Below are 13,333 nucleotides of genomic sequence, written 5' to 3' on the forward strand. Positions count from 1 at the left end.
CCCAGGTGCCCCAATTTTTGTTTTAATGTTGAACGACTGATGAATGTTTTTTCTGTTTGTAGTACAGTGGTGGTTTTTATGTTGAAATCAGTGCAAAATGAACCTGGCAGTTTTTCAACTTGATGTCAAGTCCAGTGGGTACATATTTGACACAGCAGCTTCTACTTGATGATGTGGTACTGACTTCCTCGTTTTCTAGGGGTAACGTTATGTTACTCTTTTCCCAAAGTGCCTGCAGTATCTTGACGTGTCGGTGCTGGGCGAGCTCGTCCCGAGATTGTGTGAATTGATCAGAAGCGGTGTGGGCCTTGGAACTAAGGTAAGTACGTGTATTTCTTACAAGAGGAATTTGCATCTTCATTAGTTGGGGCCGCAAAAATGTGACTGCCATCATGTTTGAGATTCATATTTCTCTGTACAACTTAATATTTTACATTAACCATTTTGTTTCTCTGGTTGTACTAATAACTTAAAATATGTAGCTCACTCAGAATAGAAAACATGTGACTTATTCAATAAATAGTGTCTGACTTTTTTAGTGGGATCATTTCTGTCCCCTGGTTGCCGTGTACGTGCCCTCTGGGTCCCCGCCATGATCAGTCATTGATGGAAAGGCTCGTGTAGCTATCGAGGCACGGATGGTGGTTTTAGGTGGTGATTAGCATTTTCACGGGGGCTAGCAGGTATTTGGCTAGAAAAAGGTCTTCCTCTCCAAGATCTTTCAAGGATCAGACCCTGTCCCCACGCTTTAAAAGCCAGTTCACAGTTTTTCTCTTGACAAAATTAACACTTGCTTGCATTTTAACATTTTAGCATTTATAGATCAGGAGAAAGTTAAAGACTGTGCATGAAGTTTAGCACCCGGAGGTAACTGCTGTTAATATTCCACAGTGTTTTCCTCCGGTCTCTTTTCTGTGCGTGTGTCTGTGACAGCGTCCTCTTTAATGGCCATGGGGTACTCTCTCATGTGACTGTAGCATCATTTATATTAGTCCATCAAGGAGCATTGGATTTGTTTTCAGCTGTTTTGATATTAAACAGAGCACTGTGATGAAGGTCTTTGGACACATTGGAAGCTATTTCCTTTGGTTAAATTTTTAGAACTGTTAGAACAAGGATGGCCAAGTTGACCTATGTGACCCTCCCAAAAGATTGTATTAGTTTTCTTTCTTCCTTGTAGTGTATGTGAGAGCACACGTCTTCCTGCTGGAAGCCTTGAAAAAAAATCTTTGCATTGCAAACTTAAAATAAGGACCTTCCTCTTGCCAGATATGAATCCTCTTAGGCTTCGTATATTTCTCATCTTTAAATCACTGACACCTAAGACACAAAGGGTTTGAGAGACAGAACATTGTGACCATCAAATTTAGACCTTTGCCTTTGTAACCCTGTAGGGAGGCTGTGCCAGTGTCATTGTGTCATTAACTACTCAGTGTCCCCAGGACCTAACACCTTACTCAGGTGAGTTTGCCAAAACCATGTGTGATGATACTTTGGTATGCCCATGTCTTGTGTGATACGGTTTTTAAAAAAATTAAATATCATTCAGACAGGCTTGTGATCTGTATGGTTTTTCTCCCTTTAAACTCCCCCTTCTATCTTTGTTTCTTTGTTTGCAAGTGGTGCAGTGATGACCAAGTTTAACAAGTTTAGCAAGTGTTCACTGTTTTATAAGTATTAGATTAATTCTTACTGGCTATAAAGAGGTGAGAGTATCTGCCATTTTGTAGGCTTTGTTTACCATTTATACCTAATTTTACATCAGCATTTTTCTCTTCTTGGATTGACTCCTCAATGGGGCTAATGAACTTTATGTACCTAGCTCTCATGTTTGCAACTTTCCCCACAATATTCTAGGCACAGATTAATGTTTAATTTTGTATTGGGCGCGAAAGGAAGCAAGTGCATAGTACACAAGTAACATACAAGGGTTCTAAACAGGGTTAAGTTTGTTTTGGTTGAACATTTGGTCAACCAAGTATCAGATTTTTCTTCATTATTTTTGATAGGTAAACTTATGAGTGCTTTGCTTAGTGGCCTGACAGATCGGAACAGTGTAATTCAGAAATCTTGTGCATTTGCCATGGGCCATTTAGTTCGGGTGAGTTGAATTTCTCATTTAATTAAGTATTTATACTTTGATAATTATAAAGAAATAAATAGCGGTTGTTTTCTTTTTCAGACCTCGAGGGATAGCAGCACCGAGAAACTCCTGCAGAAGCTTAATGGCTGGTACATGGAGAAAGAAGGTACCTTTATTTCCTTCTCTCTAGTATTTTTATTTTATTTTATTTACTAAAGATTTATTTATTTTAGAGAGAGAGTGCACTCATGAGTTGGGGGACAGAGGAGGGGGGGAGAAACGGGCTCCCTGCTGAGCTGGGAGCCAGATGAGGGGTGGACTCCATCTCTCCACCCTGAGATCATGACCTGAGCCGAAAGCAAGAGTCGGACCGTTAACTGACTGAGCCACCCAAGCGCCCCTCTGTTATTTTTAATTTAGATGTTAACAGTCTAGTAAAACAATACAAACCGGGTTTTGCCATCTGTGATATTATGTGCTTTGCTAGGAACATTGGGCTGATGTTACTGATATGTTTTGCTTTGGTGCAAGCTGAGCAATAGTTTGTTTACATCAGTTAGTCGCCCTAGCCACAGTAAGTATCATCAAGATGACTCGATTTCTGTTCCTCTTCAGAACCCATCTATAAGACCTCTTGTGCTTTGACCATCCATGCTATTGGACGGTACAGCCCCGACGTGCTGAAGAACCATGCCAAAGAAGTGCTGCCTTTGGCATTTCTGGGCATGCATGAGATCGCCGAGGAGGAGAAATCAGAGAAAGAAGAGTGTGACTTGTGGACTGAAGTGTGGCAGGAAAACGTACCTGGTTAGTAATCAGTACCTGTGAATTCATCCTGTTTCTTAAGAACCACAGCTGGAGTTCTTACTCCTCTTTTTCATTTATAGACTCATAGTTACTTTCCCAGGACCTTAACGGTATGTGTCCCATCTGGTTTTAAGCCTGTCCAAATTGCTGCCTTCTCAAGGTTGATGCTCAGCTCTTCTCTCTCCTCCCTCATTGCTGCCCATGTGAGAGAATAGAACCTCTGCCCCAGCGAAGTAGAGCTTTACCGATTTGAGTTGGGAGTGAGTGGTGATTTGATGTTGGCTTAGAGTATCATTTTAGAGTGATGCTTCTTCTGTACTTCACCTTCACATGTATAAATGGATGATGACCATTTGCATGACACCCTCCTGTGGGCATATTCAAGTTCATAAAGTCCTACTGTTGTAAAGATATATCACAACACTATTCTCTTTCTCTTTCAGAGAGTGGTGTGATTTAACCATTGAGAATTATTGCTTTAGACTGATGGTCACTGACTTTTTTTTCAGATTAAAAAAAAAAACCAGTTAATTCTTTTTGTCACTTAAAAGTTGCTTTGATTTTGCTTTTCATAACCTAGGTTCCTTTGGTGGCATTCGGTTATACCTGCAGGAGTTGATTACCATTACCCAGAAGGCTTTGCAGTCTCAGTCTTGGAAAATGAAAGCCCAGGGTGCAATTGCCATGGCATCAATTGCAAAACAAACCAGCTCCTTAGTACCTCCATATCTGGGAATGATACTGACCGCATTACTGCAAGGCCTAGCTGGAAGAACATGGGCAGGAAAGGTAAAGGAACCATTCATGCCCAGTTAAATTTAAGGTATCCTTAAAGGATTATGACTTCATCTTTCATTTTCTATAAAAATTAGAATCTGGTTTTGTGGGATGCCAGGTGGATGGTTTTTGTGAACCAGATTTCCTAGCCAATGGGAAGCTTTGGGTAAACCTTGTCTGATTAAATATGCTATTTCATCAAAGTGTAACCCACGTGTTTTTGAGTACTGCACAGTAATGCTGGGGGTTGATTTTTATTTATCGTGTTCAGCTTTCCAAGAGAGGTCTTAAATCACTTGGTCACCATTTTGTCCCTGTTGACCTCGTGAACAGATTAGGATTGGGCACATGTGAAGCTGAGTAGCGAGGCAAGCTATGTCTAAACCTGGAGCTGAGGATGCCCATCTCTGAGGCCTGTGAATTAGTCATGTTATACACAAGGGTGCTAGCGGGATACTTATAGTGAACGCTTCGTGGGGGAGATGAGGTTGTGGCAGCATATCACAATGTCCTTGATGTTGTCACAGTCAGTAGTGGCCAACGCTGTACTGGAGGAGAGGTGTTGGACTGGGAATCAGCATTCTGTGATTGACATGTCCACCTGTTGACCTTGGGCAAGTCAGGTCTCTAGGCTTTATGAAATGGAGATGAAGACAGTTGTCCTGCTCTTGTGGTTTGGAGTACAAGTCTGTAGATGTGCTTGTTAAATAGTAAAGTGCATTAAAGATAAGATGACTCTGCTTAATTTTTGTCCTCATAGTTATTAAGTATTCCTGAGGTAATGGAGTCATAGTACATGGGATGGAAATGACACCTGTGTGCTTAACAGTGTTCCCTCATCTTTCAACCCTTTAGGAAGAGCTGTTGAAAGCCATTGCCTGTGTGGTGACAGCTTGCAGGTAAATGTTCTTTCAGTGAAGATGCCATTTCTTAAGCTGAACCCCAAAGCTGGAGTCCTTGTTAACTGTCCCGATGCATTTGTGTGGCTCCCATAGTGCAGAGCTGGAAAAGCCTGTGCCCAGTCAGCCCAGCACAAAGGAGATTCTCCGGGCTGTTCTGAAGGAGTGTTGCAAAGAGAATCTTAAATACAAGATCGTAGCAATCAGCTGTGCGGCGGATGTCTTGAAGGCCACCAAAGAAGACAGATTCCAGGAGTTTTCTGACATTGTCATACCTCTCATCAAGAAGGTAGTGATAACCTCTATCCTCTCAGCTCCAGTTCAGACTTAAAAACTAAAATTTAGAAAGAAAAGGAAGGAAGATTTTCCTGGCATCCTCTTATTTTATTTGGATTAGTGTAGCTGCAAATAGGAAATCCCAAAGTATCATGGCCTCAAACAAGATAGAGTTTTGTCTGTCACGTAATAGTTGAGGCTCTTCACAGCTCCGCCTTCCCTGGAGTGTGGCCATTGTCATTGTGGTGCGTGGTGTCACTGCCTTCCGGGCGGGTAATGGCAGAGGAGATGGAGAGAGGATGAAGGATCGAAGTTGGCACATCTGTTCTCTCTCAAGGAGAGTTCTCTGACATTGCTGCATGGTACCTGCACTTCTATTTCATTGGCCACTTCCTCACCAGTTAGCCACAGTTCTGCACAGGAGGCTAAGGAAGGCAGTCCTCCAGGGGTCTGCCCTCCGTGGGAGGATGGGAGAATGGCTGGTTCTTCTTAAGCAAAGCGGAAAGATGAGTTTGTTGCAGGGGTTTCAACCTGCACGCGGGGAAACTCAGGGCTGTGGGGACAGTGACTTCCAAGAATGAGTGTCGGAGTGAATAGACAGTCTCTGACGTAGTGGTGATGTGCTCTGCCCTTTAAGGGTGTGCAGAAGCCGCCCCAGGCATCCTAGAGTGAGTACTGGGAGCTCAGTGGGCCACTGTTAATTGTCTCTGCCATGTATTGAGGGACTTTGGTCAAAAAGACTTTGGTTTCATTTGGAAAATGAAGTACTCGTTTGTAAAGGTTGGGCACTGCTTCAGAGAAAAAAAGTTATCGTTTATTATCTTTGTGTGTGTGTGTGTGTGTGAAACACGAAATATTTTAAGTAGCATTTTTATTTCTTGTGTTGCCGCCAATGTGCAGTTTTCTTTCAACAGTAAGGCTGTTTAAATAATTTCTGTTACATAATGATAGTACATGGATTTGGGAGACTTGTGTTTTCAATTGATTATATCACCAGCTAGCTGGATGAGTCACTTCTCAGCATGTTTCCCTTTCTTATTAAGAAAGAGTTTGGGTTTAGAGGATTATTACCAAGTTCTTGCATCTTTAATCCCATGATTCTAAAGCATGTCTTTTTATGTTATGTTTAAAATCCTACATATACAGTATTTTTTTCACTTTTCCTAACAGAGTCCTTTAAAGGATTTTCCAAATTTATTAGAGAGGTGTAGTATTTCTGTAACAAATTTTGTTTTACAAATAGGAAGGCCCATGGTAGAGAATTTAGTATTTAGTTCTTGGTTAACATCTGCTCCGGTACCGATTGTTTTGCAGTACACCTGTAACTTTGACAGAAAATAAGTTTTGCTTTCCTTTGCTTTGATGTATCCTAGAACTCCCCTGAAAACACTGGTGTTCGGACAACCAAGAATGAAGATGAGAATGAGAAGGAAAAGGAGCTGCAGCTGGAGTCTCTGCTGGGAGCCTTCGAGAGCCTGGGCAAAGCCTGGCCCCGAAATGTGGAGACCCAACGTAAGCCCACGGCCTGCATATGAAGAAGTGCTGTCGCCAGAGGTTACTGAATGAAAGCAAGGATGTTCTGTGTGACAGATCACAGTTATCGTTTGTTGTGTAGTGAGAATCCAGTGTAAATTGTACTCCTACGTGAGCAGATGATCTCGCTGACTACTCTTACTGGGTTGGCGAGGGCTGCTGCAGGAACAAAGCACCATGGGCCGGGTGGCTTCAGTGACAGAAATGATTTTCTCACAGTTCTGGAGTCTGGGAGTCTGGGATCAAGGTGTTGGCAGTGTTGGCTGCTTCTGAACCCTCTCTCCTTGGCTTGTAAATGGCCATCCGTGTCTGAGTCCTAATCCCTTCTTATTACAAGGACACCAGTCAGACTGGATTGAGGCCCACCCTTTACAGACCCTGTCCCTGTCTTTCAGTACGGTCACCTTCTGAGGTAATTGGCGTTAGGACTTCAACATATGAATTTGGGGGACACAGTTCAACCCGTATCAATCATGATACATTTTATGTAGATAGTTTGGCCATAAAAAGAATTCTGGTACTCTTTACGTAAATGCTCTGTTCTGAGGAATCTGTAGAATTTTCACTAGTGGGTTCTTTTCATGTCGAAATTAAGGGCCTTGTTACCACATCTTCAATAAAGAGGTAAAATCTGTATTTCACTGAGAAACTTGCAACTTTTTGAGAGATTTTTAAATTGAACATGTATTTCCAAAGGATTAAGTAAGTAACCACTAAACCTTTGTTGTTGATTTAGGTTGTAGTTCATTCATAGGGCCTTAAACATGGGACGACGCTGCTCCTCAGTTTGCCTGGTGGGGCTTCCTGCAGTGCACCCTGCTGAACATCTCAGTATTCTCAAATGTTTTACAGAATATTACTGATTATTCAGGACTGGATATGTCTAAACTCGGACTTAAGGTTGTCTTTGAGCCTTGCCATTCTTTGTGTGAGCTTTATACGGCATGTTTGCTATGTACTGGAAGGATTTTCCAAAAAGATGGAACTTTGTTAAGTGGCCTTATTTTTTGGTATTACGTTGAGTACCGCAGCGGAAGTTCACTCTATTGACATCATTAGGACTCCTAATTTTTGCTTGATAGGTAGAAAAGTTAAAGTAGCAAATTCTATAAAAAAAGATGACATACATCTCAAAACAAAGCAGTTTATTTTCATAGAAGGCATAGGAATGTACATTCATTTGCTAGTTATTGAGGGGAGGGCCAAGGCCTTTGAGAATTGAACTGTTCCACACTGGCTTCTTAATGCACATTTACAATTTCCGGTTTCTGTTTCTTTATAGTGGAAAAAGAACTTATAGTTTCTTACGAAAGAAATCAAGTGCAACATTCTTCTAGATTTTTACCACCATTCATCATTTGTGAACCATACTAAATTTTACAGCATTTAAGAAATAACTACTTTGTTGAGCTTTATACTCCTTTTCATCAGTTAGCATAATAGTAATTATGTAATTATAACAAGTGCAGTCGGCATAACATGTTTGGAATAGGCATAACGTGTTTGGAATAGGCATAACGTGTTCGGAATAGGCGTTGTTGTCTCTTGATAAGCCAACCAGGCGCAGAAGCTTGGACGTGTCCCAAGTCGAGTTCCCTGCCTCCCGAGTTCTGCTTTCTCTGGCTATCACTCAGGGTATCTTACAGGGAAAGGTAGTGTGGTTAAGATTCTGTGTTCATTCCTTGGAGAGCCAACATTTTTGAACAGGGGCAGGGTGGGGGGTGTTCCTGGCCAGGGAAATTTGGGAATTGGGCACAAAGTCAGGCTGAAATTATTTTGAGATTTCATGGCTTTAATTAAAGGCATTTGCTATTTTATTTTTTTCCTCTCTCCTACTCTCCTTTCCCTGTCCCTCTGTCCTTCTCTGCTCCAATTTCTCTCTGTCCCTGTCTGTGTCCCCCACTTGCTCTGTCTCTTGTCCCTGCCCATTCTCTGCCCTGCTTTCTCCAGGTTGTTACCATCGGGAGCTGTGCAAGTTGCTATGTGAACGGCTAAAACTGAGCACGTGGAAAGTGCAGCTCGGAGTCCTACAGTCCATGAACGCCTTTTTTCAGGGGTAATTTTGCTTCTAGTTCACTCATTTGTTTGTCTCTCCTGCCCCAGTAGCATTTTATAGCGAATCAGTGGAATTATTTAATTAATTTATTTTATTAACATATAATGTATTATTTGTTTCAGGGGTACAGGTCTGTGATTCAACAGTCTTGCACAATTCACAGCGCTCACCACAGCACATACCCTCCCCAGTGTCCATCACCCAGCCGCCCCATCCCTCCCACCCCCCTCCCCTCCAGCAACCCTCAGTTTGTTTCCTGAGATTAAGAGGGAATAATTCTTTTGTTTTAAAACTGAAAAGCTGCAATGACATCAGAAAGTGATATATGCAGATAGAAATTATTGGTGCCAGAAAGGTTTTAGAATGTGTCTTCATAACTAGCAATTTGTATCTTGTTTTCTGATTTGTACAGATTAATGATTTTGGAAGAAGAACATGCAGATCCTGAGGCTTTGGCTGAAATTCTCCTTGAAACTTGTAAATCAATCACATACTCTTTAGGTGAGTGTGGTGAACTGACAGTGATAAGGAGTCCTCTCATTTTAAAGCCCCAAAAGTGAAGCTTCAGATGTTCCCTCCATTGTGCTCAGAGCTAGATTTATGGAACAGCTGCTGAGCTACTTCATCTACTTGACCTTGGCCCCACACTGTGGTATATTAGTCTGGAGCTGTAATTTAGGATTTTAACCCCTAGATTGGGAAAACGTTTGTGATAGGTATTTTTTTTTTTTTTACCCTTATTTGGAAATAATTTCAAACTTACAGAAAAGCTACAGTTATAGTACATATACCTGTATATCCTTTTTTAAAAAAGATTATTTGACACAGAGCGAGAGCACAAGCAGGGGGAGTGGCAGGCAGAGGCAGAGGGAGAAGCAGGCTCCCCACAGAGCAGGGGGGAGCCCGATGCGGGGCTCGATCCCAGGACCCTGGGATCATGACCTGAGCCGAAGGCAGTCGCTTAACCAACTGAGCCACCCAGGCGCCCAGTATCTGTATATCCTTTACCCAAAGTCACCTGTTAATATTTTGTCCCAGTTACTTCGTCATTTGTACTTCTGTGTACGTATTTTTTTCTGGAACCATCTGACAGCATGTTGCTGACGTCATGGCCTTTTACTCCTGACCTCTTCGGTGCGCCACCGTCGATACCATCGCAGTACCGTTACCAGCCGTCGGTCATATGACGCTGACGCAGTGGGCTTAATCACATTTTTTCCATTTATATTTTAGGTTCAGTTGATTTGACAGTGTTCTTTTATAGACTTTCTTCCCCTCCCCTCCAGTGAGGAACCCAGGATTATTCATTGATTTTAGCTGTACAACAGCTAAGCAGTCTTTTTAATTTCCTTGAGTCTAGGACACTTCCTCAGCCTTCCTTTACCTCACGTGACATTGACAATTTTGAAGAAAAGCCCCCCTCCCCCCCGCACCGGTCTTGTTAAAGCTAGAGTGTTTCTCATTTGGTGTTTGTTTGATGTATGCTCACGATTGGATCCAGGTTATGAGTTCCCAGTTGGGATACTCCGAAAGTGAGGCCGTGTGCTCTCACTTCAAGAGGCACAGAGTGTTCATGTGCCCTACTTGGCGATGTTAATTTTGATTACCTGGCCAAGGTACTACTCAGTTTTCTTTATTGTGTAGTTACTAAATTTCTCCCTTGTGTCTGATAAGCGGCCTGTGGGAACACACTTTAAGACCATTCAGACACCCTGCTCCTCTTCTAAAGTGTGTCTAACCAGCAGTCGGAAGATACTTCAAGACCATGCAGATACACTGCTCCTTTTCAAAACATCCTCTTTAGACCATGCATCCGTGGTTTTTCCCTGAACCAGTTTTTACTAAGATTTTCCAACTCTGGCGCTTTCTCCATATCTGCCATTCGGCAAACAAGATCCCTCCTCTCCCTACCTCTTCATTTATCTGTTAACAGTACTGATTTGTGGATTTTCTCCCCCCCCCGTTTATAATTAATTATTTTCCTTAATTTTTTGCTCAGATTGTTCCAGATTTGGCCAGTGGAAGCACCTTTAAGCTGATTCCTATGTCTTATTGGCAGGTCACTGTCATCCTTCTAGGCACCTTTGTACTTTGTAGCATAAAAAGGATGTTATAAGCTCACCCTGTGCTTTCCTTGCCTCAGCTTTGGCCGTGTATTAATTTTTTCTGTAGACAGTTTCACACTGAACAAGATGCCGTGTCTAGAATAGACACCAGAGACACCTATTTCAGTTGCAACTCTTGGAGGTAGCCTGCCTTTGAATAAAAAACTGGCTGCCAAGACACTAGTCCTTGCAGGGTCTCAGCCAGGTGTCCCTGATTGCCCTTAGCCCTCTGGGTTCTGTAATGTTCTCTCATAAAATGAGGAAGTCAGGGAAACCTAAAGATCTTTCTTAGGTATCATGTGATGACAACTCTGTGTTTGAGATAGTGTCCTTTGATTTCTCACTTCTAAAATGGGTCCTCGAAATATTGCCATCTGTTGTGGTGATTGGTATATTGGGTATATGACAGTTACATTGGTATATTGGTATATGACAGTTTTTTGTTTTTTGTTTTTAAGTAAGGAATATGGACACGTAACGCACTTCAGGTATTTGATGATAATAAGCAAAGTGAAGCTTACTTAAGAACAGGTGTATCTTTCCCTGAATTTGTAATTTCTGAATATCTTTCTTCCAGTAACACTAACTTAATCTTGGAGGTTCTGTTTGTAAGGCGTATAAAACAAATAATGTGAATATCTGATTTTCTTCTTAGAAAATAAGACCTACTCATCTGTGAGAACAGAAGCTTTATCTGTGATAGAATTACTGCTTAAAAAACTTGAAGGTGAGTTCTTGATTCTTCTGATTAGAGGAGGGCCAGAAAGCCAGGATACTTTATGGCATATATTTTAGAAATTTTTTCCTGCTTTTGTTTTTAATAAGTGTATACTCTAAAATACAAATTAGTACATGTGAGTGAGATCTACAAAGCTAAAACCTTTAAATTTTATTAAGTGTTGAAATTTGGTACTCTTTCATTTTATATACTTCTAACGTATTATGAAGCTACAGTTATGTTGAAATAAAAAAGCTCTCTTTCCACCATGACTCCTGATGTAATCTGGGTCACTTCCAGTGGCAAAATGGGGCTCCCAGTACACATGCCGAGAAACAGAGTGATCCCTGAAGAGTGGGGTTGGGAAAACATTTTAACACTTACCTACCCAACTCATCAAATTTGACGGCAGTTTGCTTAATCTTTTTTTTTTTCCTCTTTTCCTTTTTTTTTTTTTAAACCTTTTATCAAAAAGCAGATTTCTTCTAATGATAAAAGAAAACTGCTCTCATTTTTCCAGTGGGGTATTTCAAAAGGAGGCCACTTTTGTTCTTTCTCTTCTTTTTTAATTATTCTAAGCCTATAGATTAAGAATTGAGAAGATGGAACGGTTTTCTCTAGAGTCTTTATTTGCTATTTCTACATGTCTTTCTCTCTGCTTAGTAATTAAAGCACCTCCCCCCAAGGTTCCATGAAGCAGGCCTTTTAGAGCCAGTAACACTACGCACCTCATAATCTTTTCCTTGTTGAAATAAAAGAGCTAGGCACTTAGTCACATCACTGAATTTTCAGTTAGCCAGATACATACGAATGTATTCTAGATGAGGAAAATGAGGCTAAACAGCAAAACAACTTGCTTGAAACCTTATCACTAGAAAGTGGCAGAACCTCATAGACAACTTTTAGGATCTGGTATACTTTCTGAGTTTCTAAAATTTTCAGTATGTATATAGATTTCTGGTGCTTTAAAGAAAGGAGTAATTGTTGTCTGTTGTCTGTTTAGACTGACTTGGCAATTATGGGAAATTTATGAAAGGAGTAAAAGTCTGTTCAGACTCACTTGGCCATTATGAAATTTATTCAAGATTTTTTTACTGAGCATATTTTATAAAGAGTTTTTTTTTTGTGTTAAATGACTTTTTTGTTACTGTGTGCTTTGCCTTGGTAACTCCTCCTTCCCACTTTGCTTCAGCATCCCTAGATTCTCTCTGTCCCACCAGTGCTGGGGCAGAGGGTGAAACTCCCTGACACGCTCTCGGATTATTGTCAATAATTAGGTTTTGAGGTACCTATTGAACCTCTTCTATACCAAACTGTTATCAGGGGGTTGCTTTGCATTTATTTGGGGGATAGGCTATATGGAAGAAAAGCAGAAAGAATAGTGTTTAGGTTTTTTGCTTGCTTGTTCTGTAAGGATTCTATTTTTCTTCTTTTTCCATTCAGAATCTAAACAGTGGGAGAGTTTGACATCTGAGTGCAGAGTGCTCCTAATCGAGTCTTTAGCTACTATGGAGGCAGACAGCAGACCTGAGCTGCAGGAGAAAGCATCATTACTGAAGAAAACACTTGAAAATCTGGAATAAATTAGAAGGGGAAGAAGGAAACAAGTGCCATGTTCATTGGGGGTTGAAATGGTGGTATTCTTTGAAAAACCAAGTGGGGAAAAGTAAAGATTAATCTGTAGCATGCATCATTCCTTGGCTGAAATAAAAAAAAAAAATGCCTTAAATTTTGTTCCTTATTAGCTTTATTTTACTTGATTTTTTTTTTTAAAGATTTTATTTATTTATTTGACAGAGACACAGCGAGAGAGGGAACACAAGCAGGGGGAGTGGGAGAGGGAGAAGCAGGCTCCTCGCTGAGCAGGGAGCCCAACGCGGGCCTCGATCCCAGGACCCTGGGATCATGACCTGAGCCGAGCCGAAGGCAGATGCTTAACGACTGAGCCACCCAGGCGCCCCTATTTTACTTGATTTTTAAAAGTGTCTGGGCCTAGTGAGCTTAATGGGACCTTGGATGTTTGAGAGGTGGTTGTTGGTGAAACTGACAAATAGTTATGAAAAGAATTAAAGCTGTTAT

General features: G+C 41.2%; 1 protein-coding gene across 7 annotated transcripts in view; it reads left to right on the top strand.

The window, feature by feature from the left end:
• Nucleotides 1-12,983, top strand: part of ECPAS (Ecm29 proteasome adaptor and scaffold) — a 99,846-nt gene extending 86,863 nt beyond the window's left edge. For 4 of the 7 annotated variants that reach the window (XM_027614860.2, XM_027614867.2, XM_027614866.2 and 1 more), the window contains 13 exons: nucleotides 230-319; nucleotides 1,395-1,461; nucleotides 2,010-2,101; nucleotides 2,183-2,249; nucleotides 2,699-2,890; nucleotides 3,471-3,679; nucleotides 4,523-4,566; nucleotides 4,663-4,855; nucleotides 6,216-6,354; nucleotides 8,326-8,431; nucleotides 8,844-8,932; nucleotides 11,192-11,263; nucleotides 12,698-12,983. In XM_027614860.2, coding sequence (XP_027470661.1) covers nucleotides 230-319; nucleotides 1,395-1,461; nucleotides 2,010-2,101; nucleotides 2,183-2,249; nucleotides 2,699-2,890; nucleotides 3,471-3,679; nucleotides 4,523-4,566; nucleotides 4,663-4,855; nucleotides 6,216-6,354; nucleotides 8,326-8,431; nucleotides 8,844-8,932; nucleotides 11,192-11,263; nucleotides 12,698-12,837 — 1,500 coding nt within the window. In that variant the 3' untranslated portion in view covers nucleotides 12,838-12,983. The remainder of the gene's footprint in view (nucleotides 1-229; nucleotides 320-1,394; nucleotides 1,462-2,009; nucleotides 2,102-2,182; nucleotides 2,250-2,698; nucleotides 2,891-3,470; nucleotides 3,680-4,522; nucleotides 4,567-4,662; nucleotides 4,856-6,215; nucleotides 6,355-8,325; nucleotides 8,432-8,843; nucleotides 8,933-11,191; nucleotides 11,264-12,697) is intronic. The other 3 variants (XM_027614864.2, XM_027614862.2, XM_027614861.2) reach the window with 1 other exon arrangement.
• The last annotated feature ends 350 nt before the right edge of the window (nucleotides 12,984-13,333 follow it).

The sequence above is a fragment of the Zalophus californianus genome, chromosome 13 (genome assembly GCF_009762305.2).
Source record: "Zalophus californianus isolate mZalCal1 chromosome 13, mZalCal1.pri.v2, whole genome shotgun sequence".
In the NCBI taxonomy this organism is placed as follows: domain Eukaryota; kingdom Metazoa; phylum Chordata; class Mammalia; order Carnivora; family Otariidae; genus Zalophus; species Zalophus californianus.